The sequence below is a fragment of the Boleophthalmus pectinirostris genome, unplaced genomic scaffold (genome assembly GCF_026225935.1).
Source record: "Boleophthalmus pectinirostris isolate CB_2022bp ecotype Guang Dong unplaced genomic scaffold, ASM2622593v1 HiC_scaffold_3, whole genome shotgun sequence".
Classification (NCBI taxonomy): Eukaryota; Metazoa; Chordata; class Actinopteri; order Gobiiformes; family Gobiidae; genus Boleophthalmus; species Boleophthalmus pectinirostris.
The window spans coordinates 26,062,918-26,090,029 of record NW_026571299.1 but is presented as its reverse complement, the minus strand read 5'-3'; the positions used below and the strand labels follow the sequence as shown (position 1 = coordinate 26,090,029).

At 40.1% G+C, this 27,112-nt stretch overlaps 2 protein-coding genes across 2 annotated transcripts; one reads left to right on the top strand and one right to left on the bottom strand.

Moving 5' to 3' along the window:
- Positions 1 to 884: 884 nt before the first annotated feature.
- sys1 (SYS1 golgi trafficking protein) lies at positions 885 to 6,401 on the bottom strand. The gene is made up of 4 exons (XM_020937005.2): positions 6,281 to 6,401; positions 4,369 to 4,605; positions 4,085 to 4,152; positions 885 to 3,339 (listed from the first exon to the last, which is right to left on the bottom strand). The coding sequence occupies exons 2-4, from the start codon at positions 4,525 to 4,527 to the stop codon at positions 3,099 to 3,101; spliced, it is 468 nt and encodes a 155-aa protein (XP_020792664.1). The 5' UTR covers positions 4,528 to 4,605; positions 6,281 to 6,401; the 3' UTR covers positions 885 to 3,098.
- LOC110171281 (acyl-coenzyme A thioesterase 5-like) lies at positions 6,385 to 27,112 on the top strand. Its single transcript, XM_055160649.1, has 13 exons — positions 6,385 to 6,578; positions 8,196 to 8,283; positions 10,204 to 10,422; positions 11,415 to 11,514; positions 12,154 to 12,350; positions 13,193 to 13,368; positions 22,216 to 22,332; positions 22,566 to 22,651; positions 22,897 to 22,990; positions 23,074 to 23,154; positions 23,883 to 24,018; positions 25,860 to 25,965; positions 26,473 to 27,112. Exons 2-13 carry the CDS (start codon positions 8,226 to 8,228, stop codon positions 26,480 to 26,482), a joined length of 1,380 nt encoding a protein of 459 aa, XP_055016624.1. The 5' UTR covers positions 6,385 to 6,578; positions 8,196 to 8,225; the 3' UTR covers positions 26,483 to 27,112.

The following is a 27,112-nucleotide window of genomic DNA, read 5'->3' as shown; positions in this document are numbered from 1 at the left end:
TTTAATAGTACAGCTGCATTGGGGTAGACTATCTGAATCATCTGCCCCTCTGACCACCATCTGCACTATGGGCAAGGTTGGGGAGGGGGATTCTTGGGGATCAAAGATCTCTGGTTAATTAAATGTGTAGCACGTTAAGGTTGATTAGTCTCTGTCAGTCCTTTTAATTGATTGCAAAGGCAGTCATCTTGGGTCTCATTTATGAAGTGCGAGTATGTGCAAAAATGTTCTATACGTGACTTTCTATGTTAAGTTTGTAATGTATAAAAAGACAATTTAACATGAAAATGAGTGGTTCCCTCCAAAACTCTGAGATTTGGGTATCAAGATTTTCAGAGATGAGACTAAAGCAGGTCTGTAGTCAGAGACAGGAAGAGACTGAGTTTCAGGAAGTTTGTGTTTTGCTCCCGTTAGACAATTTCTGTGCTTACTGCCTGCTCAGCCCTTGTTATCTTGAGACACCAGGACAATGTTTTTGAAATACAAACATTTTGACTACCATCTAGAAGTCAAGTTCCATCAGAAAGTATTACTCTGAGGAGGTAGATTTGACTGCCTTCAAACCATGGACTAGATATGGTCAAATGAAGGAGTTCACTGACACTGAAATTGCATAGTCCAGAATGTTCCATTGTATGGCATGATGGCAGTGCTTTAGGCAGTGCTTCTTTCCAGAATTTACATCTCATCTGTGGAGAAGTGACACTGCACATTGATTTTTTTAAACAATAGAATCATCTGTACTTGAATAAATCCAAGATAAGATCAACGACTATGGAACATTCCAAACAAAGCATTAACTTTTTCAATGGAGATTCCCAACCAGAAAGTTACATAGTGCTCCTTTAACTTTAGACAAAGAAAATAAATGCAGGAAAAATGAGTTGATGTCTCAAGAGTGGTCATGTTTAGAAAATTCATCATAAAACAACATACGGACATGAGCAAAGAAAGCTGTGCAAATGAGCTCCAAAAGGCCTTTATAACAGAAAATATTTGCAGATGTTACATATTTGAACAAATTCAACTGGTTTGGGCACACCAAAATTGAAATTTGCAAATGTGACAGCAACACATAGAACATACACAACATGGTATAAATAATGTCCTTTTAAAAAGAAATACTTTCCATGCAGGGGTTTCAGCGGAAAAATAAGCACTGTTACCATAGCAACCCAAAAGTGGTGCTTATTAACAGGAAGCTGAAGTCCATAAATTAGACCAGAGAAACAAAAGGCTGGTTAAACAAGTGTTACTGATCAAAAATACATTTGAAATTTGCTATTGAAATTACCAAAAGGAAGTGGCTGGGGTGAGGGAAGTCTCAATCTCTGCATCTAATAAGTATATGCACATTTTTTTAAGCATGTCAAATGTCAAATTATCTGCATTTTAAATCACATTTTGAATACATTTTTCTGACATGCATGGTCATTGTGATTAGCAATTTAGGTTTTAATAATAAAATTCTGTCCAAAGTTCACATTTGGACAGAATTTGACAAAAATACCTGAAATATGAAGTGATAAAATAATACAAGAATCATATTTCAGAACATGTTTGTATAGATCTAAACTACAGGGTTAGCAGCTTTTTCTACAAAATAGAGTTTTTGGTTTTGTGTGTGGAAGAATGGTACTTAAAAATATGCAGATTTACAATTTGTTAATTGCATCTAATAAAATTACGATTTTGATCGCAGTTACTCATGCAGCACTACAATGTTGTTTATGTTCTATAGTTTCTCTTATTTAAAATCTTTGTTGTAGTGTCCCAATATTTTCAAATGCATAAAGAATGAAACCTGTCATCACTGACACTGTTATATAATGCTATAAACAAAATACCAAGCTTTGTCATGATGTAGTTTGTACAGTATTTCAATGGGTCACTCCACAAATGTCATTCACTCTCTGGCCACGTACTATAGGTACATATGTTTAAAGGTTTCTTCTACATGCAAAAATCTATCAACTGAACATATGGTAGAGAAGAACTTGGTGTGGACCTCTTTTAGTCCGGTTTTAGTCCGGTTTTAGTCCGGTTTTAGTCCGGTTTTAGTCCGGTTTTAGTCCGGTTTTAGTCCAGTGTCTATTGGGCCACATTCTATTTGTAAATTATCAAAATTATTCAAACTTTTCACACAAAATGGCACCTTAAGAAAATAGGTTCAGATTAGATCTAAAACAAGTCTAACCATGGACCAAACTGGGTCTAAAATAGAATAACACTGTGGCTAAACAGTTTCTAAGACCTTATGCATTGAACTGCCCTCATAGACCTGACCTGCTACAATCCTGGTTAAGACCAGGTTAATCCACCTCCGATAATAGTTCATATCTGCAGCGGTCAGTTTCAATTAGATGGCTCAGGCTTTAGACCTGGTTTAGTCCTGGGTTAGAACTTGTTTAGTTCTGGTTTAGACAAATAAAATCCTGGGTTTTACCTAGTTTAATCGTGCTTGGTTTAGTCTTGATAGAAACAACCACCAAAACCTTAGGGTGTACACTTTTCCTGGTTTAGTCCTGATGTAGACTTATTTTGACGCTTTTCTAGTCTTGTTCTAGTCCTGGTTTAGGTCCAGATTTGGTCCCAGTTTAGTCCCAATTTTGGTATTTCTTCTCCATTCTGATGCACATGTGTCACAAGTCCTTATGCACTGAATTACCTTCATAATTTGTTGATTCAATACTTGCATTCAGAACCATGTACCTAATAAAGTGGCCTATTTATTAATTCCATCCACAACTTCCACTGTTACTGAAAGCCATCAAGTTGGGAAAAAAAAAAAAAAAAAAAGAATCTCTAAAACCATTCCTCCATAGAAATACCAACATGAAAGCTTGCAACAACTACAAATTAAAACACCTTGTGTAAAGTTCTTATGTTCACAGGATTTTGTCTCTCCATTGGTTTCCCTTAAAAAACATTGTCCGATTCTTTTCAATAACAGTTCACCGACAGCTTTTAATAAATAGAAGTCCATCTCATCATTATCAAAACAGAAAATACCCAACAGTTAGCATGGCACGCTACTTGTGGGCATTCGTAATACTCTTTCAGTGAAAATACTTGTTCACATTGAAGTCTGTGGGCTTTTAGAGATTGGATTTGGGTCCTGTGTTGACGGGTATTGCCATGAGCTCAGTCCGCATGCACAAGTATTCTCCAATCACCGCCATTAAAGCCATACACGCCACATTTACAAGCCACCAGGCCAGAGAGGAGGGCAGGTGGGAGTTATAGATCCAACAGCCGATCATGTGGAAGAAGTGAACAGTGACGGTGAAGTCCAGACACTGTTTTCCACGCCGAATGAAGAACCACAGACCGAGAGCGCTGTGGGACAAGAAAAAAAAAAGAAATTACATAAAATTTCTATTTATTTAAATTAATCTGTGAGTGGCAAGATGAATTCAGAATCTCATAAACAAGATCATGTTGAGGACAAAAAATATATAACAATAAAGGTATTTACAAAAAATACAGTATTGCATCTCATGACTCCCAAAGGCCGTTAACATTGCAATATTTACTCACTCCATATTCAAGAGATGGGTGAAGTTAGCACTAGAGCCACTGTGGCACCTGGTATTCCCAGAAGTCTCCTATCCAAGTACTAACCAGGCCCAGCAAAATTTTAAAGAGCAGGAGTGCTACTTGGATGTACAGAGATTCTGCAAAATTGTCCTTTTAGTGCTCTTCACTGTAGGGACCAGTCTCAAATACAAAGTTGAAAAAGATGAGGCACTCAAAAAGTACAAAATAATTAAAAGCCTTTAATACCACATGGCAGATAAAGTTCAAATCATACCAACGCATTTCGGCCCTTAGGCCTTCATCAGGGCAAACTAACCAGGCCCAGCCCTGCTTAACTTCCGACATCTGACCAGAATGGGAGTTGACAAGGAGGTATTTATCAGTGATTGATTTAATCCAGGGGGTACAACAGCACACATTAAACAATGCTTTTGAAATAGGTTATGTTTTTTAAGAAGGACAAGCTTACTGTTAATGTAGTTTAAGGCACTGCAGATGATGCAGTAAGCAGTGGTCAATAAGTAAAAGTGGATAGTGTTCTTACCAGGTGAGCGAATTTAATATGAATGCCATCATTGACAGTCTCCCCTGCATCGTAGCAAAACTCAGGACCTGCAAAAATAAACTAAATTATGTATAAATATAAACACATGAATATACTATATGCTATAATTAAATTTTTAAGATTCATTACTACACTGAAAGAACCGGATTTGGCAATGCAGTGATCTTTGTAAAGTATCATAATCCCAATTCAAATGTTAATATACTGTATTAAAGATCAACTCAATAATAATGCAAATGTAAAAAAAAAAACTCCAGCCTCACCTCGTAGCTGAAAATCTGGTTGAGTGAGCGACTCGTTTGGACCAGACCATCGACTCCGGCGAGCCACAGACCCAGGAAGCTGTAGTAGATGCACTGCATGAGGATGATCTGTGACACAATCAGCACCGGGTCCCAGATATAACTCCTGAAATGGGCCATTCTGAACCGATCAGAACCGAGCCCAGTGACAGAAGAGAACCAGGGACAGTACACCTGCTGCTGATCACTGCCACTGAGCTGAGAGGAAAAGAGAAAAAAAAATTAGACCAATATGAGAACAGCATTGATCACGGTTATTATGTAGGTCTAAGGGATATGACAAAAATATTCATCACTAATTGTTTACATTTTGTAGTTTAGTTTTTGTTTGAAGGGACAATGTACAGAGACATTGAGATCAGAAGAAAAGAGATGTTCCACACCAGATTAGAGTGAAATAGCTAGATTCTGCAGTCCTTGACTTACACAAAGAAATTATACAATGCAATTACTTTCAGTCAACAATAAGAAAATTTCACACTGTCCACTATCTGACCTAATCTTACTGATTTTAATGTACAATACAACCACACACCTCAACAAAGCAAGCAAAGTTTACTGATATTGGTGGTTTTCACATTCTACAATGTGATGATGTCAAATGGTACTTCCAGTTTTTCCTGTTGATAACATTGTACTTGCCATAAAATAACCAAGAGGTAAATTCATAAATGTTGAACCTGATCATTTCCTTTAGGGAATTGACTCAAGAACTCACTGTATTCCCACACAAATCTGCAATTCATCTATATTAACTTTAGCTCACCCCCATCTGTATTAAATAATAAAGGCCTATAGAATGTTTTGATTTCATCTGAAACCCAGCCATTGATTGATCACATTTTTCTACACAATTCTATGCTGTGTTATTAAAAACAAATAAAAATAAAGCTTTCAATCCTGAACTAAAATAAAACAAGCTTGCCATTTAACACAAAAACTTAACTGTCCTCTAAACCACATGCTTACCGATGGAGCATTGAATGTCCAAGAAAAAAAAAAGGCCCAAGATGATACCTGGCAATCAGACTAAATCTCGTTAAATGTAATACACTGTACAGCCCTTTACTCCAATAGGTTCTCACTTCTCAATTGAAGTAAGAAAACAAAAACTTTAAGACAAGCCAATGAAACCAGTGTAAATAAATAAATGATAAAATGAAAACTTAATCTCAAAAGAAATGAGTTTAACTCTAACTAATGCTGTTTTGATTAGGGTGACCAGTTTATCAAAATCAAAAACTGAGACATCCTGGTTTGTGGTGGTTGTAATAATAAAATTGTAAAACGAGTGCGTAATAAAGGAAAATCGTTATGCCCTCGACCCATGTGACTCAATATAGTCACATTTTGTCTGTGTTTTAGTCACTTTTAGCAGCTTTACTTTACTATTTGCAGGTATCAGAATCGTCAAAAATAGGGACAACTGGGACATTTCTTGTATAAAACTGGGACAAATCAGTGGTTTTAGATAAATCTGCAGGGACAGGGGACACAGGGCTCAAAACTAGGACTGTCCCAGGTAAATAAGGCCGTCTGGTCACCCTAGTTTAGATAAAAGACAACCGTTCAAAGGATTACGAAGACGCGCACTGATTTTGATAGATAGCAAAAGGCTTTATTTAGTAATCTATCAAAGCGAATAACAGTTTATAGAAAAAAATACCTGTAAAATCACTGTCAGCACTGTTTACCCTTTGACAGTTTTACTCCACGAAGCTAAATGTGACTAAAACAGCCCTATCGACCAAACATATGCGATAAAATAGTGACTTCGTGTAACGGGACAACAACACGGAAGACGAGAAGAGCCGAAAATATTTCAAAACAATGGAAATCACCACATTTTACCATTAAACAAGTTCATACAAACCTTAAGAATCGTGTAGAATAAACTGTAGTGTTGGTCAGTCCGTATTTTAACTTGATTTCAGAGATTTAGGCCTGATTTTAGCCACATGAAGCTACGATGAAAACACGGAAGTACCGGCGTGTGACCCGGAAGTAGAAAGATATCCTTGTTGTAGTTTATCGCCACCTTCTGAGTCTGGTCAAGTGTCGCAACAGGTGGCGCTACTACTAGTTCGGACCAGGTTTGGCCACATTTAACTTTTTTGCCAAACTTTTAACTTCGTGAAACCGACGAGAAATACCATATTGCATTAACACAAGTAAGTAAACGAAATCTAACACAATTTAAGTAAGATGCGCTGAAAACCTAGTTGGTTAGTTGAGGATAATACATTTGAAGGAATTGCTTCATTTATTATTTGTTTATTCTCATATGTTATTATTGTGTATTTTTGCATTATAATTTACTGAATAAATAATTAAATACATAGGTCAAGATGATAAATTACCCATTAGCTATTTCCGTTTCTCTCTCTTCCAACTTTGGATATTTAAAAATGACTGACCAACTATGTTGAAGGGCCCATAGATAACTATTTTCTAATCTGTTAAAATGTTTCTCGTCAAAAACATACCTGGAGTTTTGTGATTTGTTTCATTCACGCACATTTCATAATACACATTCCATAACACAAATGGTTTGTTATTGCATTACAACATGATCACTGGTAACAAACTCTTTACTCATTACTGCAATATTGTTAAAAATATTAAATGTTAACATCTGAGAATGCCATCCTCTTTGCCAATCTTAGTCTTGTGTCTTATAAGATTTTTTACAACCAGGAGCCCCCACCCCCACTAAAAGTGTTTGTGAGATCGTGTGAAGAAGCAGCGGTCAGGAGGTCCAGAGCCTCCTCTAGAGGAGACTGTGACGTACATGTTAGGTCCAACACGTTTGGACAGTACTGCTTCTCTGTTATAGCGACAGGGGCCTGGAACTCCCTACCTGTATGTGTGAGGGAGTGTAGCTCTTTGAGACATTTGGAATTCAGTGTGACTTACAGAGAGTCAGGGCTGTAGCCATTAGTGATCATCTGTTTGTAGGAATGGTGTATATATGTAAATATTTGTACATTTGTATTTGGAGCGTTGATCAGCTGCTCCCTCTGCTGGTGACTGGTTGTTGGTGTTTGTTTTTTAGCTGTATTTTAAATGTTCATGGGCCTATACGTTTTTGGTCTGTGTATGTTAAATATGACTGTCTGTGAAATAATGTCAGAATATCCCTGTGACCAAAACAAATCAATCAATCAATCAAGTCCCTGCACAGTGTTACCTGCTGTCCATCTGCCTCTGCCCAGGGACTACACATGAAAATGAGCTTGTACCTTAATCTGGTCTGTGCAATTTATTGTGCAATGTTCCTGTCAAATCAATCAATCAATCAATCAATCAGTCAATCAATAAAATAGACAAAAGATAAAAGGTAGCTGTTAACATAAAAACTACCACTACATGACATCACAAGCTGGAAGCATTATAAGATTAGGGATGCAAAAAGACTAATAATAGAAGTTACTCAAATGTGTGACTGAAACAAAACACAAATCGAGACCTGTTTTTGAGGAAGCAATAGCATTCTTACATGGCTAAAAGCTCTGTTTTAAAAAAATATATAGGATCAGTAATTATTTGATTTGATTGGCAGATTTGATGATAGTCATTTTGAGATGAATTTATATATGGTGGGTTTTATGGATTTGTTCTGGTAGAATTTGTGTGTATGTGTGAGTGTGTGTGTAATATGACTGGTCTTAGCCTGTTATGTTCAAAGCTCATATTTGTAGCACTTGTTTCACTTCTTTGGGGTTTAATAAATGTCAAAGCACGTGTTTTACTATTTTAGTGTAGTCTCATTTGTTCATTAAACACAGAGAGAAGCCGTGTCTGGTGTGAAGTCTGAGATGATGACCCCATGGCTGCGAATTCACTCAACATTTACAAAGCTGCACCATTCCCTGGGTAAGGCTGCACATTGACATATTTCAGTGTAGGACTACAAGATATTAAAAAATCTTTGCTAGAGCTGTTGGCCTTTAGCTGTTTTTAATCAGTTGTTGGTCGACCAGAATTAGCATTTTATATATATATATATATATATATATATATATATGTGTGTGTGTGTGTACGCTAAGAGTGAGCGAGACATCGACTCACTGATCCACACCACAAGGATCTACAGTACAGACATTGGGATGTCATTCGGGCTTGAGAAATGTAGCAGGATGGTGACAAAGAGAGGGAAGGTAGTCCACACAGAGGGGGTGTCACTCCCAGAGGGAACAATAGCAGACGTTGAGGACAGTTACAAGTACCTTGGTATCCCACAAGCAAGTGGCAACCTCGAAGAGGCAACAAGGAAAGCGGCTACGGCCAAATACCTGCAAAGAGTGAGGCAAGTCCTTAGAAGCCAGCTCAATGGCAAGAACAAGGTGCAGGCAATCAACAGCTACGCCCTGCCAGTGATCAGATACCCTGCAGGGATTGTAAGCTGGCCAAAGGAGGAGATACAGACCACAGATGTTAAGACACGAAAGCTCCTGACCATGCATGGAGGGTTCCATCCCAAATCCAGCACCCTGAGACTGTACGCAGGCTGGAAGGAAGGGGGCCGAGGACTAGTGAGTGTGGGAACCACTGTCCAGGATGAAACATCCAAGCTCCTTGAGTACATCAAGGACAAGGCCCCGGCAGATGAGGTGCTGAGAGAATGTCTCAGACAGTGGGGTCCAGAGGAAGAGGTGCTGGAGGGACCATCATGGCAGGACAAACCCCTACATGGGGCGTACCACCGGAACATAACTGAAGTGGCTGATATCAAGAAATCCTACCAATGGCTTGAGAGGGCTGGTCTGAAGGACAGCACAGAGGCACTGATCCTGGCTGCTCAGGAGCAGGCCCTGGGCACTCGAGCAATAGAGGCCCAGATCTACCACACCAGACAAGACCCACGGTGTAGACTGTGCAAAGAGGCTCCTGAGACAGTCCAGCACATAACTGCAGGGTGTAAGATGCTGGCAGGGAAAGCATACATGGAGCGACATAACCAAGTGGCGGGCATAGTGTACAGAAACATCTGTGCAGAGTACGGGCTGGAGACCCCAGGATCAAGGTGGGAAACACCTCCAAAGGTTGTGGAGAATGACCGAGCCAAGATCCTGTGGGACTTCCAGATACAGACTGACAGAATGGTGATGGCGAACCAACCAGACATAGTGGTGGTGGATAAGAAACAGAGCAGAGCCGTGGTGGTGGACATCGCAATACCAAGCGATGGTAATATCAGGAAAAAGGAACACGAGAAGCTAGAGAAATACCAGGGGCTCAAGGAAGAGCTGGAGAGAGCCTGGAAAGTAAAGGCATCAGTGGTGCCTGTGGTGATCGGAGCACTCTCGGGGCTGTAACCCCCAAACTGGAAGAGTGGCTTCAACAGATACCGGGAAAAACACAATGGACATCTCAGTCCAGAAAAGTGCAGTACTGGGAACAGCAAAGATACTGCGCAGAACTCTCAAGCTCCCAGGCCTCTGGTAGAGGACCCGAGCTGAATGAGGGTGAGAGAGAGACCTACCACCGTGGAAGGTGAGAAACACATTTTTTTATATATATATATATATATATATATATATATATATATATATATATATATAATATATATATATATATATATATATATATATATATCAGACAAATGTAATACAGTTATTATGATGATGCCAAATGTTATTGTGCAAAAAGCTCTCTCTTGTGTTGCTTCTGTGCAGATTTGTGTTGGTTCAGTGTAAACTGGTGAAAAAAAAAAAAAAAAAACATATTTGTTTAAAAATTGAGATCCAGTTCATCTCATCATAAACGTGACCAGTTATATCTTTTTTTCTTCAGGTGTTTTGGTGAATTTTCGACAAGGCAGCAGCCTCAGACCTGGCCCTCTGCTCTCTGCTGACCCCTGCAGGGCGCTCGTTGATGAAAAGATGTGGATTAGAGCCCGTTTCCTGCCCCCTCTGGCTCCGGTCACTTTGTCCACTCAGATGTTCTGTGAGGACGGAGACCTGTGGCAGTCCTACGCACACTACAACACAGACTCAGAGGGAACTGTTGACTGTGAGTTCAAATATTGTATTCAGTTTTTAATTCAATAGAAAACTCAAGATGGACTCTAGGAATGTTACTGATACCAATCCAGTCACTTATACTGTGCTATATATTGTATATTGTACAATATATTTTTGTTTTGGCAAACAAATATATATAATATAATGTCTATATTGCATTTATTCAATTACACATAGAGCTAGAGGACATGTGTGTGGTCAGGGAAGTCTGGGTCTCCCTGCTCAAACTGCTGCCTCTGCGACCTGGCCTCGGATAAAGTGGAAGAAAATGAATGAATGGATGTTTTTATACATATGTTGTTGTTTTTTTTAGTTATTTTTGTAGCATGTTGGTCAAAGCGTGTTTTAAATGAAGTTGCAGTTGCAGTACTGTGACCGAGATTGTCTCTCCAGAGATCTGACTTGAAGATAGGTAAGTTTAATATAATGCCATACTGTGGAACATTCTAGGCAAAGCAGTCTCCCGGAGACAAGTAGGTGGTGAACTCTTCACCAGAAAAGTTACATATTGCACTTTTAATACAAAAACACACTGATAAACACTGTATATTGATTTAGCATGTAGGGTTCAACCATTTTAACATTTTAAGCCAGACAGCAGGGAGGGTGGCCAGGATTCAAAGGAACCACTTTGCGCCCATGCTCACTTCCTATTTGGAATACTGCAGCTAGCATGTTAACTATGTCAATGAATGTTTACCATTTGGGAAAAACAGAACAAAACCTCCACTATTGTCAAAATTGATGCTGATTTGGGCACTTGGTCTGAAAAAAACACCCCTGATTGTGTTTAAACAGGCTTATTCTTCATGACTTCAGATTCCATCATTCTTCACATGCAAACCCTGATTATGTCTGTAAATGCCTCTAATTTCCATTTCAGTATAACTTATATATAATTAAAAAATTTTATGTGGTGACTTTGACTCTGATGTGATCAGATATGTTTGACTTCCTTCTCCTCTGTCTCTTCCTCTTTAGTGTGCACACATTCTTCAGTGGGGGGCTCGTTCGTCGGCTGTGAACCGATGGGGCTGTTCTGGAGTCTGGCTCCGGCTCCAGGAGAGAGAGAGGGACTAAGGCAGGTGAAGAAAACCCATGGCTACAGCATTAACCTGCTGTAACCATGGATACAGGAGTCAACGAGAGCATCAATAATGAACCAGAGGAAACTACTATACTAGTATATGCTTTAACTACTAGCTCTAAACCCAATTGTCACGTTTTGTGCTACATACCAGGCACATTTTGGTCATACCTACAAAAATATGAATAAAGATATTTCTGAAAGATTGCAAAAATATTATCTGAATATTATCATTAAATTTATTTTATTTTTTTTGTAAATATGCACTGTATATACATCGCCTTCTTATCTCCATGGAGATATTTCAACTTTGACTAGAATGTTCCACAGTATTAGCTACTTACTTATTTCCATGTAGACAAGCAGGTATTGCCACCAGGCTAAGTTACAGGTCAGATATGCGGAGAGGGGACCTTACTCACAATTGTTTTTTGGCATACTCTCCACCACTAAAGTTACACAGTGCACCTTTAATAGTGGTGGGTGCAAAGTGGTTCCTGCGAGCCTTGGTTGCAGTTGCCACTGTAACTGCCAGCCTCAATAAATTTTATTTGGTTGCAGTCAAATGCTGTGAGCTATGACATCACACTCACTTATTCCACTTCACTTATACAATCTATGGTTTGTCCACAGGTTGAGAAAGAGGAACATGCACACTCCCTATGTGTTTAAAGTGTCTGTTTTGGAGGGTCACGTTTCTCCAAGCCATCGGGGAGCAGAGCGCACAGAGCTGGCCTCCATCTCCACTGAGCGCTGGTACATGGCTCCAGGGGTTAAGAGGATCGAGATCCGACAAAATGGACTTGTAGGGACCTTATTCCTACCCCCAGGTGATCAGACACAAGTCCTGTTTTTACACAGATTCAAAGTAACCGGGTCTTTTTACTGACTACTGACTACTCCTACTAAGACTAATTAAATTACTGTACTCATCTTAGAAAGAAATAGGAGGAGAGCCAAGGTACTCTGATTGTAGAAGACCTTTATTTAAGCTAATCAGACATGCCGATGTCTTTCGACCATGCAAGTGGTCTTCTTTGGGGCAGAAATAAAGGGAAGTCCCTAAGAAGACCACTTAGAAGATCTCCTTCTTTTTTCTTTCCTGGATCCTTGAAGAGCACCTGCCTAATATTTATTTGGTCCAGTGATGTGCTCACCCTTTGTTTTTTGTACTAATCTGATTATTTTATTTCGAAAGTAGTTTGATAACTAATTAAAATAAGTTACTTACAGTAACAGTTACTTACAGTAAGAAACATACAATTCAGGAAATTTTTTTTACAAAAAACATGAATTCTTCCCACTAATCTGCTAGGGCTGATCTGCCTCTGACATCAGAAGAGGACATCCCATGCACCTGTTCATCTGTTTTACAACACACTTCTGTGAATTACACACATTTTTAGCAGGGAAAAGGTAACTAAAAGTTACTGGGCCAAGTAACTGTAATCTAATTACTCAATTTTCAATTATAAATAGTTACATGGCCACATTACTAAAAAAGTAATGAGATTGCAGTATTCCTTTGTAACTAGTTACTGCCCAACACTGCTAACACTTATCCACACTGCCCCTGAAGCCAGGTGTTTCTGGAGGCAGCACACACTAAAAGAGGTGCACTCTGAAACTTTTCCATTTATTAAATTATTAAACACTGTATGCATTTTTGCAGGTCCTGGTCCATTCCCGGCCATTTTAGATCTTTGGGGGATAGCAGGAGGTTTGGTGGAGTACCGCTCGGCTTTGTTAGCATCCAGAGGCTATGCTAGCTTCTCCCTGACATACCTTGGGCACAAGGATCTGCCCGGGCCGCTAAATACAATCAATGTTGGGAACACGTACTTCAAGGTGAGACAGAAATCTATGGAGTAAGAAAGCTTTCAAATATATTCATGCATAGGATAGAAATTCATGCATATTTGGGAAATCCGTGCATATTATTCACGGACATGTCTTTACTGTCAAAAATACGTCATCACTTCACAGGCATTATTTAGTGAGCAGAAGAAACATCGATTGAGATATCGGACTTTTGCGCTGCATACGGACTGAACCAGGACTATACGTGGGCACATCTCCGGGCCCATCCCGACACTCAAGTGCTGGTTCTGTTCTGGTTTAGACCTGGTTTAGTCCTGTTTTAGTCCTGGTTCAGTCCTGGTTCAGTCCGTATGCAGTGCAAAAGTCCTGCATCTCCATCGATGTTTCTTCTGCTCAATAAATAATGCCTGTGAAGTGATGACGTATGTTTGAAAGTTAAGTAAAGTTGTATCTGTGAATTCATATTCAACTGAAGAAAGCATTATCGTACATTTTAATTTTGTGATTGTACTTCTTGATGTTGACACTTTTCAGTTTGTATTATGTATGGATAAAATACACACTTTATATTTTATTTATGACTGGATAATCTATAAAACAATGCCACATCGCAGTCACCACACTTGGTGGGATTACTCCTCATAGTTGTGGGCGGCTGGCCTAAAATAAATCACAAATATTTTTTCTGGAGCAGAGAAATTTAAATCTTTGGGACTTTGTTGGTCTTTGGGTGGGCACCCCCTTTCACTGGTGTTCATCAGTTAGCCCACGACACCTCAGGGGGCTTGACGGCGGAACCAGCATCCTGGAACCATTTCCTCCATCCCTCTGATCTTCTCCACTCAACTCTATGCTCCCTTTCATCTGCTACGTTGGTTGCACCATTGCTCGTTCCTCATAAGCCAAAGCCATCTTGATGCGGTTTCTGCCCGCTTAGTGAAATTCCCTGTCAGCGTCTTACGGGCAGGACCTCTCACTCCAAGGGCCCCAAGCGCCTTGACACTGAAACCGTGACAACCCACTTCCACTGGCAGGTTCCAAGATTACCAGCCCTTCTGTAGGAATTCAGAGACCAAGGACTGATGCTTCCCTTGCTTTCGCTCATGTGCCTCCTCAATCCTTTACTCCCAGGGTAAGGTTAATTCCACAAGAGCCACCTCTTTGGTTGTCTTTGGCCAAATTACAATACTGGGCCAGAGGTTGGTTTCAACAATCCCTGCTGGGAATTTAAGATGTCTTTCAAGATCTGCTCTCATGTCCCTGTCCATCTGCAGATGTGAAAATCCCCTTAGTGCCAGTGTCTTTCCCGGCCACCTCCTCTGGTCTAAAGAAAGTGATGAACTGGGGTCCTTTGGTATCGGGTCCAGTCCTCCTTTTCTTTCTTTCTTTCTCCAATCCCTCAGCCAGTTGGGCCAACACCTGGTCATGCTGCCATCAAAACCTCCCCTCTGTCAAGCCAGTCTGGCAAGATGACATGCTCTAGGTTGACTGTTCTCCCACATAGCTTACAACGTGGATTTTCAGTCAATCTCCACCTCTGGAGGTTCACTGGTGTCTGTAACACATCGTAAACAGAGCAAAGCAAAAACTATATTTGCTGTTCCTCCATGTTCCAGAGCTCTGGCCAATTTAGAGACCTTTCCCTGGCACTTTCCCAATGTGTCCTGCTGTGTACTGCTCACTCCTCTCTCTGCACCATACTCTGATAATCTTTCTGATTTTCCTCCTTCCAACTTGCCCTTGTGATGCAACCAAGGCCCATTCTCCCCTTTTTAACTGTTCCCACAATTTCTCAATGTCTCTGTTGCAGGTGCTCTTCTGCCTTTCTCAATGCCTCACTGGCCATCCACTTCCACCCTGTATGTACTCTGCCGTCTGCCTGTCGAACTGCTTCGTCCTGACTAGCTTGCAACATCATAGCTAATTTTGCGCTCTTAAACCTCTCAACAACAGGCAGTTGAAGCTTGCTTCCTGTGCAGGCCAATAGAGCAAAAACTCCTGAGAATGGACAACCACCTCCTCAAATAGTTGTTTATTTTACTTTCCAAAAGCTCTACTGTTGAAAGAAGGACCTCATACACAAGCAAGGGCCACAGGAGTCTTATAAGTACTCCGTGCTGGTAACCCCAGACCTTGTACTTTCCTGGATGGCCACTCTTCTCCAGGGCTTTCATCCATATTTCTGCTTGGTTGGCCATTTCCTTCACACTTGCCTTATTATTTAGCTCAGCTCTGTACCATTTTCCCAGACACTTTACTGGCTTTTCTGTCACAGTTAGATAATCTCTTCACCTATCCTGAAATTAAACCGATCCTGGACACTGTCTTTCTTTAAAACAACACTTCGCGATGACTTGGATGGCTTGAACTGCATTCTGGCAGCTTCAGTAAGCTTTACTAAATCCTCCAAGATCCATCTACCTTCTGCCACTGATCTTGCTGTAATTGTAAGATTGTCCATAAAGGCCCTTATCAGGGCATACTGAACTCTATTTGCAGGTATGGCACCTCGTCTAGGTTTTTCCACGGACTTCACAAGGAGTTTCATTGCTGCTGCAAACAAAATGACTGAGATAGTATAGCCGGTGACAATGCCAACCTCCAGTCACTGCCATTTGGTGGTGAAATTGCCAGAGGTAAAGCGCTTTTTGAAGCGGCTGAAATAATCCGAGAGAAGCCGCTGGATGCTTTCTGGGACATGGTAGGTGGCATCGCCAAGCTTGTGTGGTATTGTTCCATAAGCATTAGTCAAATCCAGCCATAGGACAGCCAGCTCACCTTGATTATTCTTAGCATCCTCAATTATTTAGGTGATAACACTATTATATAATATAATAATAGTGTATATTATATATATTATATAACTGAAAGGGTTTCATTCCACACTCTTCTCCCTAATTTATGTCTGTATTTAATTTTTATCTTTATGATTATTTGTGTTTTGATTTGTTTTTATTATGATTTTAATGTATTTCTTATTCTGTAAAGCACTTTGAATTACTTTGTGTAGAAATCGTGCTATACAAATAAACTTGTCTTGCCTGCCTTGCCTTATGCTCCATACACCCTAGCGTCCATGGAACTCCACCATTCTGTACTGCTATGTCAATGTAGTTGTTACGCATCAGGAACTCTTTGCTAGAAAAAAACACCTTTCCCTCCACATTTCCTCCACACATTTCCTCTTTGGGAATGACACACCCTTCTGCAACAAGCCAGCACTCCAGCAGATGTTTCTTCCTCCAAGCAACCTTCAGCAATCTCCATAGGTGTTCCCTCAATGTTTCACAACTCTTATACACTTTATACAGGATTCCATTAGGTCCTGGGGTAGATCGTCCTCTAGCCTTTCGGATAAAGTCATTCAACTCCTGCCATCTTGGCTCTGTATTGTCAAAGGGTATCTCTGGCTCCTCTGGCCTACACAACTTGTTACCCAAGTCAAGCGGTTCTTCCCTTCTTGGATCATTGTGTGTATTCCACAGAGAGTCCTCGATCTCCTCCTTTGATTCTTCTAGCACTCCAGATCTCTTACCTCCAAGGAGTTTTGTCAAGTACTTGAAGGGGACTTGGATAAACTTAGATCATCACCTTCTATCCTTTCACTGGCACTCAGCACAATGCAGGGTCTTAATTCTGTCCCAAGGGTGGTTGTGCAACATTGAATAGGCTGGCTTCTTATCCTCCTGTGCTTGATGAAAGGCCTTCCGCAACCTGTTCAGATCCCTTTGTAAGTTTGCAATTTTTCTTGTTCGTCAATTTGCCTCACATGTTGTCCTTTTGTCTTTTTCTGCTCTACCCCAAACAGATTTTGTCCCATATTCCAAATGATTATGGACATTGCCTCGAATTTCTGGTCTATACTGCTTGCAAAGACAGATTCAAGTACTTGGTCTACATCAAGTACTTAACACTCATTCCTTCCTAGCCGGTGCGATTGGCCACTTCACTGGTTCCTTCCTCACTTCTCCTCTAGGCCGGGAGCCAGGTTCACTCGTCAGGATGTTTTTTGCTACCTTTTTTCACTATTGTTTCCTATATTCTTATATCTTGGGCCATCACAAGTTGATAGGGACCAAACCCAACTCACATGGGGGAAACTAGCAGAAAAATATTCTGGGGCTTGCTGCCTTTCTGCTGTCAAATATCATCATCAGCATACCCCAAAAGACAAAAAAATGTCTGTCCGCCTGACAAATTTTTGAGGTGGAGGTTTCTGCTTTGAGGAAGTTTGACAAGCTGTCCAGTCTTCATCATTTTGTCATTTCTTTGGCATGTTGTCTGCTTTAGATAGTGTATTGTTGTATTACACCATTCTGAAAATCAGTGTATTCATTACAACAATGAAATAATGTGTAAATATACAAGAACTGAGACCCAGTGTTTCCAATTTCATTGAAGTTTGGTCTCAAACAGAGGCTGATGATCCTACTGATGATATTACACAGACATGTGCACGCACACACATGCACACCATAATTTGTCTCCCACCTTTACTCTCACCAGTAGCTCCATTGGGTTAGTTGTTATCTAACAATCTGACAATAGCTAATGTTATCAGTCTAGTCGTGGACATCTAGAAAAGCACACCAGTCTCCCAACATACTCAGTCTCTTTTTATAACCAGAAAAATGTATCAGCTTCTCTCACAATTGTCTTTGGAAAATAGCTTCTGATGGGATGTTGGTTGGTTAGTGAGTGGGTTGTGTGTGTTTGTATGTGTATCCTGGTTACCATAGTTTTATCTTCCACCCTGACCCTGAGTTTTAACATTATTCACTTTTAATGTAATTAATGTTATTCACTTTTAATGTAATTCATTTCATACAGTAAAGCAGGACATACGTCAACTCTTTTCAAATATTGTTTCTATGAAAAAAATCATACTTAATCCCATATGAAATGGTAATGCCTGAAAGTTCTGCTTTCCGCCGATTTGAGGTACAGTGAAGAACTTTGGTCATAGCACCTGTTTCCCTCTAGATACAAAGGTCATCTTTGGCTTAAATTGAAGCTTATAAACTTGGGAAGTTTTTCATGTACATTTGAGGCAGTGATATATGCAATAAAATGCTTGCAAATTATCCTTTTGATGACAATTTGTCAGGCGGACAGACTTTTTTTTGTCTTTTTGGGGTATGTTGATGGTGATGTTTGACAGTAGAAAGGCACCAAACCCCAGAATATTTTTCTGCTAGTTTCCCCCATGTGTCAGGATACACCATGCACAATTTTAGGGTTATTTGACCATTTATGCGGTTGCAGTACCTTAATATTTACAGTTACATAATTTTGCAAATAGCTTTTTCTAAAAAGGGTGTTTTTTGGGCCCTGAGACCAAGCGAGGCTGAGTTAGGGTTGGTCCCTCTCAACTTGTGATGGCCCAAGATATAAGATAACAGGAAATAATAATGAAAAAATCTAGCAAAAAACATCCTGAGGAGTGAACCTGGCTTCCAACCTACTCCCTTGCTTAGTGGTACTGCTTGGTGCTCTCCATTGCTGGTCTCCCTTTCTTGATGTTGGTCTTGTGATACAGCAGTAGTTGTGGACTGGCTGCAACCAGACTCATTGTGTGCTTGGAAGTTCTGAGCACTGTGGTTAGACACCTGACGTAGCTCCTCCTCCATCTCACCAGGTTGCCCTGTACATTGCACATCTCAGTGGTGAAGGCAACCCATTTTACTCTAATGTATCTTGAGACCTTTTTCATTTTTGTAGACCTTCCCACAGCTGCAGACCCTAGTTACAATGCTGTCCTGTGCCATTGTCATTGTTCTGTCATCCATGTCCAAATCTGCTTGACCATGAGGGTGTCTTACAATGAATCTTTCCATATTAATTTGTTTGGATTTCCTCCTCACAAAGGATGTGTATTGGCCTGCCAAGCCTTAACACCTCGAGAGTTGATGAATATTTATTTTATGCTCAACTACAGCCAAATATTCACAAACTTCCCAAATATGCACAGATTTCTATCCTATGCACACAAATCTTTCTGAAAGTGTGCTCTAGTTTATGAAACTGTTTACCTTTTTTCTGTGCCATTTTTGGTTCTAAAGTTCCATACGTTTTAAACATACCATGTATGTAACATGGAACAAAAATTATTTCCCAAATTTCAAAGACCTACAAATCATGTAAATAAATTGATGTATTTCATCATATCTTGTGTTATTCGATCTTTGAACTGTTGCTGAAGGTACATGATTTTTCAAAAAAAAAAATTTTTAAATGATAAAAATTTGCTTGGAAGGACTGACATATTTTATAGAAATAGTTTCCTTTCATTTTGAAGTAATATTAAAGTATTCAGAAGAAAAAAGCTGACAAATTATGCACCTTCTACTTGCTTGCACAATTATGGTAAATGGTCACATTTTTCTATAGTGCTTTTCCACCTTCAAGGCACTCAAAGCGCTTCACAACAAGGAACCACTCACCCATTCACACACACATTCATACACCAGTGTACGCAGACACTGTGGGCAAGGTGGGTTAAGTGTCTTGCCCAAGGACACAACAGCAGCATTCATCTGTGGGAGCTGGAATCACACCAGCCAACCTGTGGGTCAGTGGATCTGACCGGTCAACCTGTGATGTTTATGTCGAGAGTTGGATTCGAACCGCCAACCTTCAGATCAGTGGGCGAATGCTCTACCAACTGAGCTACTGCCGCCCGCTCTCTCTGTTACTTTTCCCTCCATTAGCATCCATTCACTCCATTACCACCAACCTAATCTATCTAATCTATTAATCAACCATATGGTAGAAAACTATATTAAGCAAATATTCAAACCAGTTTGTCAAGGATATGTAAGTGAGAACCGGTAGTTATCACTGTTTGTATTTATTGCCCAAAAAGTGCTGCATATTTCATTCCCTCCGTTACCGACATGAGTTTTTACATTTTTTGTCAACAACTTGAAAGATTTTGCAGGGTTAACTTTACCCTGTTGGAGTGCTAACTCTTTCCTACATTCTAATACCTTACTTATTTCAATAGTCCCTCTAGTTTCTGAATAAGAGCTATTTGAATGTAAAAAATCTGCCTGTTTCCCTCCGTTACCGCTTGACCAGACCCACTTGATTTTGTCTTATCTTAAAGAAGGGCAGTCTGGTGAGATACCGCACTCAGGTTTCAGAGAACCAGGGTTTATTTCTTAACCTAAAGTCCCCTTTCAACATTTCTTTCAGTATCTCACATATGGGATGTAGAAACTCCCGTATTGCCAAACAAGCTTAAACTAAGACCAATCAGGTCTTGAGGCACCCGGGGCGGCGCTCCCACACTCAGAATATTCTGAGATAGTGAGGGCCTAGTGACATCCAGTCTATAAAACCTGGCAAAGGTGTGAGGTGTAGCCCAGACTACCACCGCACAGATCTCCTCCACCGAGGTGCCCCAGAGCATTGCCCAAGATGTAGCCATGAATCCAGCTATGAGTGGACTGAGTGTGCAGACCCGCTGAAGCCCACTGCTGTCATGAGCCACGGTTATATAGCTTCTCCTATCCAGTGAAACAAACGCTGTTTAGTGAGAGGTTTTCCCCCGATGGGTTGGAGACCAAGACACAAATAACTGCTCAGTTCCCCAAAATGACCAGTCCACATAAATGTGCAGTGTGCGCACTGGACAGAGTGCATGGAGCTGCTGATGCTCCTCTGAAAAGGATAGAGGAGAAAACGCAGACAGCTCAATGGAGAGGCATGACAAAGTCGGGTTAAAATTGCAAGCATGACGCATTGACAGACAGCACATGTATGTCACTCACACGCTTTGCAGACACCAAAGCCAACAGCAAAGGAGCCATGAACTCCGCTGTCTACTAACAAATCCTGAAAGACAATGCCTGGCCATCAGTTTGTGACCTCAAGCTGAAGTGCACTTGGGTTCAGCAGCAGGAAAATGGTCTAAAGCACACCAGCAAGTTCACTTCTAAATGGCTTAAAAACAGAATAAGGAAACAGGTTATGGAGTGGCCTAGTCCAAGTCCAGACCTGAACCCAACTGAGATGCTGTGGCATGATATTAAAAAGGCAGTTCATGCCTTCGGAAACCCTCCAGTTTAGTTGATTTAAAACAATTCTGCAAAGAAGATTGGGCCAGAATTCCTCAACAGTGATGTGAAAGACTCACTGGCAGTCATCTCAAATACTTGACTGCAGTTGTTGTTGCTAAGGGTGGATCAGCCATTTATTAGGTTTAGGGGTCAGTTACTTTTTCACATGAGCCATGTAGGTTCAGATGGCTTTGTTTCCCTTAATAAATAAAATTGGCACTTAAAATTGCATGTTGTGTTTACCTGTGAGTTATCTTTGTCTAATATTTAAGTTTGCTTGATCTGAAATGGCTAAAAGTGACAAAAGTGCAAAAAAAAGTAAGAAATTGTTAAGGGGGCAAATACTTTTACTTTTTTTTTCACAGCACTTCAGATACTCAGTTGAGCAGGTATTGATACTAAAAAAGTCACATTCACAGGACAGAAATGGACCTTTCCTGAATAGCTTTAGAATGATCTTGAGTCATATCAGAACATAAGAGCACAGAGACTAACATACACCCATGGACCACTAGAACCTACCTGGACCACTGAGGGATTACACACATATAAGACCACATTATAATATAAAATAAAGTACAATTTATTGGTGAAAATCACATTCTATTATCTAAAGAAAAAGGTTTTTAATTATTGTGGTATCAGAATCGGTATTGAGTATCGATTCTATTACTTAGCATCAAAATACATTTTTAGTCTTGTGACAAGACTAGTTATGACCTATTTTTCTGTTGTGAAAGCATGATTTAATTAATTTTAGCAATATTTATACTTGATCAGTGTGGTATTTCATAATAAAATCGTTTTACAGGCAGCATTTAAGTTCCTCCAGGATCATGATCAGATTTGTCGGGACAGAGTGGGGATCGTGGGCGTTTCTTATGGAGGTTACCTGGCTCTGAGGACAGCCACTTTACCTGAAGTCAAGGTACGCCACAAATGTATTCTCTTTAGTCCAGGTTTGAGCCTAGTTCAGTCCTGATCTAGACTTGATGTGGTCCTATTCTGGCCTTTGGGTCTTTATAGACAGTACACAGTGGAATTATTTTGATTTTAAAGAGCTGTTTGTACAGTATATCTTTACTGGGGCTAAACTAATTTTGCTCAAAATCATGGGACCTCAAGTACAGTACCTTTAAGACTCATATGTTTTTTCTGCAGCCATCCTGTTTGATTTGCATAAATGGACCAGTGGGCAGCATCGTTCCACTCACTGATGATGAAGGGAGAGCTGAAGACTTCAATTTGTACATTATTTACAATTACTAGTAGAACTGTGGTGGTTGTGCTTTTGCTGTGGAGGGTTCACCACCTGCTTGTCTCTTTGTCTATAAACTGTAGTTAAGTTATTTTTGACAAGCAGGTACAGGTCCCCACCAAAAAGTTACATATTGCTGCTATAAGATGCTGGTGCTGGGAAACTGTTTACCTCTTTTTAGCAAGACAATTCACTCATATTTTATTTACTGAGCACTTTATATTTGTGTTTTAGTAACCAAAAACGCTGGAATTTCAACGATGATGGCCATGCCGCTTTCAAGGACATCTCACTCCCGGCGAATCTACCACCATCACACATAGTCAAGGTAATGCATTATATTATTTTATTTTGTGTTTGTCAGTCTGCTTTATCATTTTACTGATTCTTACTTTGTTTTTGTTTTTTGAGATGGAGAAGATTCCTTGTCCGGTCTTGTACATTGTCAGTGGGGATGATTTGAATTTGTATCCTGAAGAGAACGCAGATCTGGTAAGGGCTAAAATCCACTACACCATTTATTATGTTCGAATGCCTATGGTTTTCATGTTTTTGCAATTATTACTTGGTTTAGTGGAATAGTGCCACAGTTTACCCTTGTATTATAGTTTTTCATTAGTGAGGAAGTAGCAGTAAGTCCTAAAACAGAATACTTCTGCCTATGTCATCAACATAGAAAATTCCATCCAAAATGTAGGGATATCATGCAAGGAAGCGATTTTTTGGACAGTTTAAACATTGTTAATCACAACCCTGCTTTTTCATAGTTTGTGATGTTTGTAGGCTAATGCTAAGTCATGTATTGGGGCTAACAGATGGAAGCGTACCAGGCATTAGAATTCAGGAGTTCTGTTTCTACAGGTCCATAGCCAATCATGCGGCAGTAAGAGTGTGTGGTGCTGAGTAGGATTTACACTCTTTTGATTAGGAAAAAGCAACCTGAGCCACAGCGTGTCTATTGATGTCTCCTCACGTGTTCACAAGTTTTGAATTAAATCTGCACAGTTTGAGTAAAAGTCCAGTGTCTCTTTCCCTCTGCCTCTGTGTGCGCGTGCAAAATATTGGTCCTATCAACACAAAATAAAAACTGTAGTGATCCTGACACCTTGCCCTTTATACCAGAAGTCCACATGTATATGTTTTACTAAGATGGAAGAAAATATAATAAAAAATGTAGATTGATCAATATGGGAACACTAACACTTGTTCCTCTTGTTCAGCTGGAGCAGACCCTAAACGCCTGTGGTAAGGGTCACCTGTTCACCCGCCTGTCGTGTCCTGGAGCCGGGCACCTTGTCGAGCCACCGTTTTCCCCCAGCGCCCGAATGTCTCTGTGGACCGTCAAACCAAAGAAAGGTGAGTCTGTCTCCACTGGTGCCAGTACCACACTACACAGGCACTACTGGCTCTGAAAAGGAAATCCACATTCAGTTTTCCTCATGAAATCAAATGTTTAACGTGGGATTCAACTAAATTCACTTTTTACAACTAAACTGTGTACATGGTCTTTAGTTGCATTTTAATTAGCAGCTTTGTGTCTAAAATAGCTATAAATTTATTGTGTGCTGCCAACTATTGTTAAATACTGCCAGAGCATTTTAAGAGGCATGTTACACATGTTTGTGCTCCCAGTTTAGTCCTGAATCTGATGTGGACTTCATTTGGTCCTGTTCTAGTCCTGGTTTGGTAAATAAATAGCAGAATGAAACACTTTCACAGTAACACAGTAGTTAGTTTGAAAATGTCCCACTAGCACAAAGAAAAAGCACCCACGATACACACTGATCCCTCAAAATAATTGTTCCATCTGTCGTGTATTGAACGATAAAGGCTCATTTAAAGGAATAGTTCAGGTTTTTTGACATGAATCTGTATGGCATCCCCGTCAGCAGTGTGGTGCATCCACACTGACTTTACCTCCGAAAGCGTCCGGTGAGCCGAGATCCTGGCCGGTTTTGGTGCTGAAGAAAGTAGTTCGGCAAGTTGGCTGGGGACTGTCTAATAAAACATTTTTCTTCTCAAAACAATGTTTTAAATAGAGTGATACATTTGTACCACAAAACCTCCGTCCTCTAAAATGTCCAGCCCTCATAATCGCTTGGCGCTATTTTCTCTCCGTACATATCACTGCGCGCGGCCGCCAGGTGACAGCCGCGCCTGTTTCACTTTGTTTACTGCTCGGAATGTTCGCCTCTTCTCTCTCTCTGCCTAATTTCGTCTAACTCTCTCTGGCGAATTTCGGCATTGGTATATTCGGGTTCAGAAAGATATCCCATTGGCTCTGTGCTAAAATCAGTTTCTTCATCATCGATGTCGTAGTCAGACATGTTGTTGCTGACATTCCGAGCAGTTAACAAAGTGAAACAGGCGCGGCTGTCACCTGGCGCGCAGTGATACGTACGGAGAGAAAATAGTGCCAAGTGATTATGAGGTCTGACTTTTTAGAGGACGGAGGTTTTGTGGTACAAATGTATCACTCTATTTAACACATATTGTTTTGAGAAGAAAAACGCTTTATTAGACTGTCCCCAGCCAACTTGCCGAACTACTTTCCTCAGCACCAAAACCGGCCAGGATCTCGGCTCACCGGACGCTTTCGGAGGTAAAGTCAGTGTGGATGCACCACACTGCTGACGGGGATGCCATACAGATTCATTTCAAAAAACCTGAACTATCCCTTTAAGCTCTGTCCATCACTAGGTCATAAGTACATGCATAATCTTTGCCATGGAGCTGTACTTGAGCTGACCACTGGGGACAGTAATAAACACAGCTCCATACTGGAAGCTAAACTTAAAAAAAAAAAACATGACTAGTACAAATTGCTAAAAAATGCTTCCCTCACCTAATTTTTCTTGACTCTTGTACAACAAAAGCAATCTAAAACTGCTGTTTGTACCTCCATGTTTGTTTATTTGTTGCTCTTTTTCATCCGTTTTGGTCATAGATCGTATAAAGAATGTCACAGACTGTCAGTTCACTACCTGACTTTGTGCACCCTCTGCTGGTTGTGTAAGAGAATGCAGCTTTGACTTTAGAAACGTTTGGAAGTTAATACACTTGGAACGCACAGATCTGTTTACAAAAGTGGAACGTAAATAAGCCTAAGATGATTATTGTGACAGGCACCTCCACCAAAGAGTTTCACAGTGCACCTTAAAACATGTTTAGGTAATTGACTTGATTATGTTTTTTAGTGTTTGCTCTTTGGGGTGGACAGCCAGCCCCTCACGCTGTGGCCCAGGAGGACGCATGGAGAAAGGTGCACCAGTTCATGGAAACTCACCTCAGAGGAGACAGAAGGTAGGGCATTAAAAAGGGCACCTGACTCTATTCCCATAATGTACCCTACACAGACAAATGTACCCCATAGATGTATGTAAGACTGTGTAGCAATGTTCAGCAGTTACCATGGTGACACAGTCTACATATTACACAAGATTAATGGTAGACTGTCAAGTCAGGAGGGGCGGGCTGGTCTACTGCGATTGGTCATTCGAAGTGATGAAGTTTTGGGACAGGGTTAGAAAACTGGTTATGGTTATCGTTAGGATTATGATTAAGGTTAGGGTTAGGGTTTGCTTTAGGAACAGGATTATGTAAAGGTGTGGAAAAGGGCTCTGGTTTGGGTTAAGCCTTAGCTGTTTTTGTTTTGGGGTACTTGTAACATGTTAGCAGAAGTAACTTTAAAAACACATTTGTCACCTACTGGCCTTATCTCAACGTATCCTTACACGACACTGTCAAATAAGTTTTAAGATCATCTGAAAACTCAACAATACAAAATGGATTTAAACAACACTTTTTCAGGACCCTGTGATCAACACTTTCAGTGGTCCTGTTTAGGAGTTGGACAACAAAAGGTGAGAGTGACTAGTTAGATTGTGACTGTAATGTTATTTGATAGGAACTTGTTTAACAGCACAAATAATCTCACCTGTTCTAGTTCCAGCTAAGTCACTTCTTTGTGGTTACATTGTGTTTAAAACACTAAAAACTAAACTGTTAACCTGAGGTCAAAGAAATGTCATTTTGTTTGTAAATTATGGGTGACCAATGAGCTTCTTTGTTTCACACGCGTCATTCTGGATTTGCCAGGCAAGGATTTTGACTGACAGTATCCACTGCACTAGATCCCATTATGTGTGGTCATTCAGGTATTAAACTGTCATTCAGAAAATATTTTATGACTGATTATGTCTAAAAACCTGTTTACTCTGTACTGTAGACCTCTACAAATGAAATATCTCATGCATTCTGAATACATTTTTAAATCCATGCTTATACTTTATTGTATGTGCATATTATTTAATTTTCGATCTGTTCAACAGATCTTAAACAAAAATAAGGATAAAATCTGTGAAAATCAGTGTTTTAGCATCATGAGTATGGGATTCTTGTATTTTAAGTCTTTTCTCAAATGTTCATGCTCCTGGATGTATTTCAAATG